The sequence below is a fragment of the Lepus europaeus genome, unplaced genomic scaffold (genome assembly GCF_033115175.1).
Source record: "Lepus europaeus isolate LE1 unplaced genomic scaffold, mLepTim1.pri SCAFFOLD_505, whole genome shotgun sequence".
NCBI classification, from domain to species: domain Eukaryota; kingdom Metazoa; phylum Chordata; class Mammalia; order Lagomorpha; family Leporidae; genus Lepus; species Lepus europaeus.
The window spans coordinates 46301-56000 of NW_026909381.1; the positions used below are offsets into that span (position 1 = coordinate 46301).

At 56.0% G+C, this 9700-nt stretch overlaps 1 protein-coding gene across 1 annotated transcript in view; it reads right to left on the bottom strand.

The window, feature by feature from the left end:
• LOC133755487 (adhesion G protein-coupled receptor E1-like) overlaps window positions 1-7120 on the bottom strand; it is a gene marked incomplete at its 3' end in the record, with an annotated part of 50963 nt that extends 43843 nt beyond the window's left edge. The window contains 2 exon segments of the mRNA XM_062185599.1: window positions 3114-3176; window positions 7090-7120. Coding sequence (XP_062041583.1) covers window positions 3114-3176; window positions 7090-7120 — 94 coding nt within the window.
• Window positions 7121-9700: the final 2580 nt, after the last annotated feature.

Sequence of the window (9700 nt, forward strand, 5' to 3'; positions counted from 1 at the left end):
CAGCTTCCTCCCCCTGCTCTGAACTGCTCACACACAGCCCGAATTGTGGCCCAGAGCACAGGTTTGAGTCCCGGCTGCCCCACTTCTGGTCCTGCTCCCTGCTGATGCACCTGGGAGATAGGAGTAATGGTTCAAGTGCTTGGGCCCCTGCACTCACATAGGAGACCTGGACAGAGTTCCTGGCTCCTGGCTTCAGCCTAGCCCAGCCATTGGCTGTCACAGCCATCCGGAGAGTGAACAGCAGAGGGGAGATCTCTCTCTCTCCTCCTCTCCCTCTCACTCAGCCTCTCAAATATCTTTTAAAGATATATAAGTAAATTATTCACATAAGGATCCTATCTCAAATAACTTCGCATATGTATGGGGTACAGTATGTTTTGATATATGTGGATAAGAGTTAAATCAATCTAATTCATATATCCAGCATCTCACAGACCTATCACCATTTATTACTTGTCAATCAGAAATAAAACAATACTTAGGGCCAGTGCAGTGGAGCAGTGGGCTCAGCTGCCACCAGTGGCCTTGGCATCCCATATGGGCGCTGGCTCAAGTTCTGGCTGCTCCACTTCTGATCCAGCTCCATGCTAATGGCCTGGGAAAGCAGCGGAGGGACAGCCCAAGTGCTTGGGTCCCTGCCACTCACATAGGAGACCCGGATGGAGCTCCTGGCTTCAGCCTGGCCATTGCAGCCATCTGGAGAGTGAACCAGTGGATGGAAGACCTCTCTGTGTGTCTCTCTCTCTGTCCTCCCCCTTCTGTCTGACTGTGCCTTTCAAATATATAAGTCAATCCCTTTAAAAAAGAAATAAAGAATTTAAGAATGAATAAGGTAAATAAGGAACACATTTCTGGTTTATTCCCGGTCGCTACCTAGATGGCACCAGCACATCACCCAAGACTGGGGTACTGTGCCTGTACATTCTGTGAATTCTCTCTGGAAGACATCTCTGGGCTGAAGGCTGGGGCTCCCATGTGCGGTTGCTGTCTTATAACATTTACTGGTTACAATGTACCGAGAACATGAGTGTGTGTGTGTGTGTGTGTGTATGTCTTATCATCTTTACTGGTTATAACATACAGAGAACATGTGTGTTGTCTTATAACTCTTACTGGTTATAACATACAGAGAACATGTGTGTGCTGTCTTATAACCCTTACTGGTTACAATGTACTGAGAACATGAGTGTGTGTGTGTGTGTGTCTTACAATCTTTACTGGTTATAGCATACAGAGAACATGTGTGTTGTCTTATAACTCTTACTGGTTATAACATACAGAGAACATGTGTGTGCTGTCTTATAACTCTTACTGGTTATAACATGCAGAGAACATGACACAAGGCATAAGGGCACAGCTCATGGAGCTCACGAAATCAGCAACCTGCATTCATTTTTCCTTCGTCCCAATCCTGCCCAATTTTCCTGAAAGTGAAGCCGTCTGGACCCTGGCTCAGGCACTGCATGTGCCAGTACTCCGCGCTGCATGTGTGTGGCACAGAGGCCTCCTCATCTGTCTGCGCTTGTCGCCCATGCACCGGGCTTCCAGAGCCTTGGAAACAGACATGTCCTCCTCTTCACCCCACGCCGGTGGCAGCCCCCTGAGACCCAGCAATCCCACTGCCAGTTACCTGCCCACATACTCCGCCCCATTTGTGCAGCGCTGCCCACGGGATCAACCAAGGTGTCCGTCACCAGATGAACAGATAAGAAAACCGTGATACCCATGCACACACATTGCGCACACACCACACACATGTGCACACACATGCACATACACACAACCAATGGAATATTAATCAGCTATGTAAAGAACAAAATTCTATCATTTTCAGTAAATTGGTTGGAACTGGAAGATATCATGTTGGGTGGAATAAGCCAGACACAGAAAGACAAATACTGCATGTCCTTCCTTACATGTGGGGAGAGAGAGGAGAGAGAGGAAAGAGAGGGGAGAGAAGGGGGAAAGAGGGGAGAGAGGAGAGAGAGGGGAGAGAGGGGAGAGAGGGGAGAGAGAGAGAGGAGAGAGGGGGGAGAGAAGGGAGAGGGGAGAGGAGAGAGAGGGGAGAGAGGGAAGGGGGGAGAGAGGGGAGAGAGAGGGGAGAGAGGGGAGAGAGGGGAGGGGGGAGAGAGGGGAGAGAGGGGAGAGAGGGGAGGGGGGAGAGAGGGGGAGAAGAGAGAGAGGGGAGAGAGAGAGGGGAGGGGGAGAGAGGAGAGAGAGGGGAGAGAGGGGAGAGAGAAGGGAGGGGGGGAGGAGAGAGAGGGGAGACAGAGGGGGAGATAGAGAGGGGAGAGAAGGGAGGGGGAGAGAGGGGGAGAGGAGAGAGAGGGGAGAGGGGGGAAGGGGAGAGGGGGGAAGGGGGAGAGGGGGGAAGGGGGAGAGGGGAAAGGGGAGAGGGGGGGAGGGGGAGGGGGGAAGGGGGAGGGGAGGGGGGAAGGGGGAGGGGGGAAGGGGGAGAGGGGGGAAGGGGAGAGAGAGAGGGGAGAGGGGGGAAGGGGGACAGAGGGGAGAGAGGGGAGGGAGAGGGGGAAGGGGGGAGAGAGAGGGGAGAGAGAGAATGTGGAGTGCCTGTATCAGTTTTGCTACAAATAGTGTTTGTGCCAAGCTTTGTTTTAAATGTGGATCAAACCGATGGGAATTCACCCTCGGGTGGTCTCAGGGGATGTTGACACCGGGTCGCCTGCTGCACCGTGGCCTTCAAGCCGGGTCTGCCCAGCCTCTTTTGTGGGGAGATGGGAGCCCTTGCCTGGAGCGCACGGTGGAATTACAGGAAGCCTCTGTGCCTGCACCCCCACCGCGTCGGCAAGGGAAGCGCGGGTTCCGCGGACACAGGCGGCTGGGCTCTGGCAGGAGGGGAGCTGCTCCGGGGCTCCGCAGAAACATCGCGAACCTGGGCTGCAGACAGGACTCTGTCTATGAGTGAGGCTACCACCGGGGCCACCCTCGCCACCTGCCTCGCAGCCCTGGAAACTGAAAACCCAGCAAGTCCCCGGCACAAAAGAAAGAACCCAAAACCTGCAAGGAGCAGGGGCCCAGGAGACATCAGGCAAGCAGAGACCCCTGCCCCGGCCCCAAGGACCACCCCTACCCACCCATCGCACCGGTCTACCTACCATCCAGAGTGGGGTGTGGCCCAGGCAGCCTGGTCACCCCTCCAAAGCAAAGGCCACAGCACCCTGTGAAGACAGAGAAGGGGACATCAGACCCGCAGAGACCTTAGGACGGGGAGCTGCTAAGGGCCACGCCCAGGGTCACAGCACCACCCCAGGGGCTGCTCTTGGCTTTCCCGGCCTTTTGTGCGTCGTGCTGTTGGGTTCAGTTTTATTTTGCTTTTTTTTCCTAAAGATTTATTTTACTTATTTGAAAGGTAGAGTTAGACAGGCATAGAGAGAGAGAAAGAGAGAGGGCTTCCACCGACTGGTTCACTCCCCAAACGGCTGCAATGGCCGGGGCTGGTTCAGGCTGAAGCCGGGAACTCCATCTGGGTCTCCCACACGGGTGCAGGGACCCAGGCACCTGAGCCATCTTCTACTGCTTTCCCAGACCATCAGCAGAGAGCCGGATCAGAAGTGGAGCAGCTGGGACTCGAACCAGTGCCCATATGGGATGCTGGCGCTGCAGGTGGCAGCTTTAGCCGCTACACCACAGCGCCCGCCCCTTCCAGTGAGGTTCATTCTCCCACCTGTCTCTGTGACACAGGTGTGGATCTTTCTGCTTCTGCCTTTTTTTTTTTTTTTTCAGCGCTCCCTTAAGCTTTGCTGGGCTCGCCTGGTGTGGCATTTGCTGGCCGCCTCTCTCTCTGAAGGCTGCTGCTGTCGCCCTCACCCTTTCGGGGGACAGCCGTGTGGGGTAGCATCCTTGGTTGTAGGGCTGTTTCCCCCTCCGAGTGCTCTGTGTCACCCCGTTCTCTCCTCATCTGCAGGGCTTCTGCGGAGAAACCTCACAGCCTTTGCGGTTTCCCTTGGGTGCAGCTGGCTGCTTTGCTCCCGAGGCCTCTAGAATTCTCTTTGACAGTTGCACTGAATCTATTTGAGAATCTTCGAGCTTCCTGGATCTGGGTCCCATGTCTCTCTCAAGAATTGTGAGGTTTTCAGCTATTATTTTATCAAATACATTTCCTGTGCATTCTCCTCTCTTCTTCTGTAATTCCCAAAATGCAAACATTCGCCCACTTCACAATACGTCATAACTACAGTGGACTTCCTTCATTCTTTCTTGTTCCTTTTTCCTGTTTGTCTAATGAGTTATTTCAAAAGCTTTGTCCTCGAGGTCAGACACTCCTCTTTACAAGCACAGTCACCCCAGGGACGGAGAACAGACTTGGCAGGGCCGTCCCGTCCCCAGCAAAGCTGCAGCCTAAGCCACGGAGGCACCCACAGACACGACCGGCACTGACCACGGCCGAAGGAGCTGCGCCCACCCAGGGCCACCCGTAGGCAAAGTCTCTCCCTAGGAAGCACACTCCACCAGGTGGGAAGAGGCGACTACTACACCAGAGGCACACAGATCAACAAAGGGACACAAGAAACAAGGGGAGCACGGTTCTCCAGGAACGTACCCCAAAGAAAAGGACACCCATGAAATGCCTGAAAAGAACTCTCTCTGACTCTTCCTTTCAAATAAATACGTTTTAAAACAGAATTCAAAAGAAGGGGCCAGCGCCGTGGCTTAACAGGCTAATCCTCCGCCTTGCGGCGCTGGCACACCGGGTTCTAGTCCCGGTTGGGGCGCCAGATTCTGTCCCGGTTGCCCCTCTTCCAGGCCAGCTCTCTGCTGTGGCCCGGGAAGGCAGTGGAGGATGGCCCAGGTCCTTGGGCCCTGCACCCGCATGGGAGACCAGGAGAGGCACCTGGCTCCTGGCTTCGGATCAGCGCAGTGCGCCGGCCACAGCGGCCATTGGAGGGTGAACCAACGGCAAAAAGGAAGACCTTTCTCTCTGTCTCTCTCACTATCCACTCTGCCTGTCAAAAAAAAAAAAAAAGAATTCAAAAGAAGGGTCTTCAGGCACCCTGAGCTAGACTACAGATAGGTATTTTAATGGAATCTGGAAAATAGTTTGTTGTCTGAAGGGCAAATTCAACAAAAAGGTAGGTGTCGGGGCAGTCACGTGACCTGGGAGCTGCCACTGGTTGGAATGACTCTATCGGAGGGCCTGGGTTCAAGTTCTACCCCTACTCAATTCCAGCTTCCTGCCAAGGTGCATGCTGGGAGGCGGCAGGGACAGCTCAAGTGTTCGGACCCCATCATCACCATCATCATCACCACCACCATCACCGTCACCGTCATCGGCACCCGCAGCACCATCAGCACCATCTTTGTAACTCTTTGTTCCTCAACCTTACACATGATAAGGGGTGACGCTGGCTGACACCAGTGCCCCACCCCGAAGCGAAACCCCACACCCCTCCACCTGAGATCAACAGCCCCCAACGTTGCCCACCGCCACCAGTGGAATTCTCTCCCTTGTTAATCACTTCAGAGACAACGCAGCACAGGGCTTGAGCCTGCAGACTCTGGACTCCTGCCTTGGTTTAAAGGTTTGCCATCGGGGCCAGCGCTGTGGTGCGGCCATCACCGGCATCCCACATCACTGTACCAGTTCAAGTTCCGGCAGCCCTACTGCTGATCCAGCTCCCTGCGCATGCACCTGGGAAAGCAGGTGATGGCCCGAGGGCTTGGGTCCCTGCCACCCACAGTGGAGACCCGGATGGGGTTCTGGGCACCAGGCTTTGGCCTGGACCAGCCCTGGCCATTGTGGTAATTTGGAGAGTGAACCAGAGGATGGAAAAATCAATCTCTCTCCCCCCACCCTCCATCTGTCTCTGTCTCTCCCTCTGTCACTTTCTCTTTGAAATAAGTGAATCTTTAGAAATTTGGCTGGCTGAGCAGCCTTGAGCATTTGTTTTTGTCATTGCTGGGCCTCAGTTTCCCACTCTGTAAAATGGGTGAACAAGAACGATTCAAGAGCCACAGCAGAGGAAACCCACACTTGCCCCAACCAGTGACCAGAACTGACAAGACACAGAGGAAAATTAGCGACATGGAAGACACACAGGGCCAAGACGAGCTGACGCCCGAAAAAAGAGAGCCCAGACAGGAAGGCTCCATCTCATAGCTCCTGTCTCAGCAGAAATCCAACCTGCTCAGAGAGACCGTCCCGACTTCCCCTTCCACAACCCAATCCCACTACAACAGCTTCTGCTATAGGGCTGATCGCAGCCTGAAATTCTCACTCACTCATTTTTGTTATTTGTAAAATTTATTTTCATTTATTTGAAAGTCGGTGTCCAAGGGAGGGAAAGGGGGGAATAGAGACAGACAGAGAGACGTCTCCCGTCCACTGGTTCACTCTCCAAATGGCCAGAACAGCCAGGGACGAGCCAGGCCCAAGCCAGGAGCCAGGAGCTCCATTCAGGTCTCCCACGTGAGTGCAGGGACCCCAGCACTTGGGCCATCTTCTGCTGCTTTCCCAGGCACGTTTGTAGGGACCTGGATCAGAAGTGGAGCAGCCGAGACTCGAACCAGCGCCTGAATAGGATGCCAGTGTCACAGCGGCTTCACCCACTGCACCACAGCTCCAGCCTCTCCGCTTCTTCTGGGCAAATACTGCACCAGACCGTGCGGCTTTCAATTCTGGGGCTACCCCCTCGCTGGCCAAGTGGTCTCAGGGAAGCAACTTCGTCTCCTTTCCCCATTTTCTCTTGCACAGTGGCGCCGACGACGGCCCCGTGACACAGAATCGGTGTGACGACGGCACACCATCCACGCTTGAGAAGCTAGGGCCGAAGGGGGTGGTTGCCCAGGCGTCTGCCTCCACCCCCTGCACAGCGCCCCCAAGCTCAGGGCTCTCATCCTCGAGTTCCCAGCTCTATCCTCAATGCCTGGAGCAGCATCTGCCGCAGGTGCTCCAGAAACCCGTGTCCAAGCCATGACGGGAAGGAAGCTGGCCTGACAGACATGATGGCCAGTGTTACAGGTGCCCCGGCACAGGTGTCTACACTGTCGGCTCTGTCGGCTGGACCATCCGTGGCCCTCCTCCCTTTTCCTCATCCCCTCTGCCAGCCCAGGCCTCCCCCAGCCCCCACTCACCGCAGAAGAGGAGCAGGCTAAGGCCCCACATGATGCTCTGGCCCCGTCAGAGAGGGAACCCTCCTGTTGAAATGCTTCTCGTGGGCGGAGGCAGAGTTGCTCAATGCCCCAGGCGGAGCCTCAGCGCCCTCTCACCGAGATGCTGAGGGCGGGCGGCCCAGCAACCCCCGATTTTCCCCTCTGAGCCGGGGACGCGCTCCCTTCTCCCTGGCCCTCCCACCACTTCCCCCTTTCGCTTTCCTTTTCCCCACCAACATCCGTCTCCCACATTTCACTGCACCTGGTCAATGTGCATCCACTCCCTGCTCCCAGCACAGGCCCCAAGCCCCCAGGGCTCTTCCTGGCCGGCCCCACAAAGCCCACCACCATGCACCCCGACCCCAAGATTTGCCATCACAGGAACCTCAGCCGGCAGGGGTGTCCACGCACCAAGAAAGGCAAGGAGGCTCGGAGACAGGTCACTCGTCCACGGTCACCTGGGCACCAGGCTTGAACTTGCACACAGTTAAGCCAGAGGCCGCCGAAATCAGAATCCATACGGTCATCCGCTACATGTTCCCTCAGCCCCAGACTCTGTGTAACCCCTGCCTAGAAACACCCCCTCCCGGGTCCCAGACCCTGCCCCACACCTACGGGCACACACACACGCACACGTGTGTATGCACAAATGTACACATGTACACAAGCACACACAAGCATGTGAATCCACACATATGACGCATGCATACATGTGTGCACACGTGTGCTTGTACACACATGTGCACATACAGCGTGCTCGCGTTCACACGTGTATACATGTACATACACACACGTGTGTGCACACACGCACAGAGGTCTAGTGTTATCTTACAGTCCCCCACACGCAGAGCCTGGGACAAGGACTCTCGTGAACTCCGTGTCCTCAGGAAGTTGACCCCAGGGAACAGCAGCTGGGGCGGGGAAGGCAGAGCGCCAGTAGCAGGCGGATTCTCAGAAAACCACATCCTCACCAGGAACTCGGGGCAACACGGACTGCACTCATCAGAGCTGCCCCACCAGGGGCAAGGGAGTGGGGGCTCACGCTCTCAGCTACCACCCGTCGTCCCCTGAGCCTTGCTCCCATGATGCTTTGGGCCTGGCCTCCCAGCAGGTCCACGTAACCCCACAAACGAGAAATGCCACAGTGGCTGGCAATGTCAGGCTCACAGACCCAGAAGCAGCAGCGGCTTCACCCACAGGCCACAGGAGCCAAGCAAAGACCCAGCCCGAGTTCTCGAGAAGAATCCCGCTCAACTCACTAAGACGAAGCTCCCGCTTGGGGCTGTGACAAGAAAGACTGCGCTGAGGAGTCACCACCACCACCGAGAGCCAGCCTGCAAGGCCCAGCAGGGAGGGGGTGCGGGGGGCTGCACGTGGTGTCTAGCAGCACTGGAGGGAACTCATTGTTGGCAGCCCAGACCCCGTCCCCACCACTTACCTCAACATTCTCACCTGTAAAAATGGGCGTACTCCAAGTAGCATCCGAATCTCTCCCCCCAGGGGCCGAGGCGCATGTCAGAAGCGCGGGCATGGAGGGCTGGGGCACAGCCAGTGCCCTGAGTGCTGGCCACACGCAGTTAACTGTGGCCGGATCCCTTGGACGTCGCCCATCTGTCTGGCTGAGATTCCCTGCCCCCGCCTTTCAGGTCCTCTTAAGATGCTCCTGGCAACCAGACGCCGAGTGGGGCACCCTGGCACCCTGGGTCCAGCATCTGCTCCTTGGCTTTCACAGCCTCCGGGGCCACTGCTTTCCTAGGCTTCGATCAGCAAGGCCAGCAGTGTAGCATCTTCGACCCTGTCCCGCCCTGCCTCTCCCTCCCTCGTTCTCCCTCCCTCCCCTTTCTCCTAAGCAATGCAGTCCCGTTAGCAACCTCCTCTCCCCTACCTTTCCCAGATCTTGTCCATTTTTATCGTATTTCTGCACAAGTAAGCTCAACACCTGCCCGCTCGCTCTCTCGCTCGACTATACCCAGCATCCCCCCGTGCACCTGTCACCTGTCCATCTTTCCAACCCTTGTAAGGAACCCATGGTGACCTCGGATCATCTCCCATCCCCAGCTCCCTATGTGAGAAAGTAGCAAACACCAGTGAGGATGTGGAGAGAGAGAGGCTCTTAGACACCATGCGGGGAATGCACATTGGGACCGTCACCGTGAAAACACTGGAGATTTCTGTAGACTAGATGGAACTGCCTTGTGACCCGGCCAGCCCATTCCTGGGCAGATCATCAACAGATACGGACTCGGGGTGTCAAAGTGACACCTGCTGCTCCATGTGTATCCCAGCACCGCTCCCAAGAGCCAAGGCGTGGAGCCAGCCGAGGCATCCACCAGAGGATGAATGGACAGAGGAGACGCAGTGTGGAATCCCGTTGTGCAGGAAGACGGATGGAGCTTGAGGACGCCGTGGGAAGTGAATTAAGCCACACGCAGGAAGACAGAGGCCAGATGTTCCCCCACATCTGTGAGAGCTTAAAAAAAAACTCAGTCTGGGGCCCGGCGATGTGGTGTAGCGGGTAAAGTCGCCACCTGCAGGGTCAGCATCCCATGTGGGCACCAGTTCGAGTCCCGGCTGCTCCTTTTCCAATCCAGCT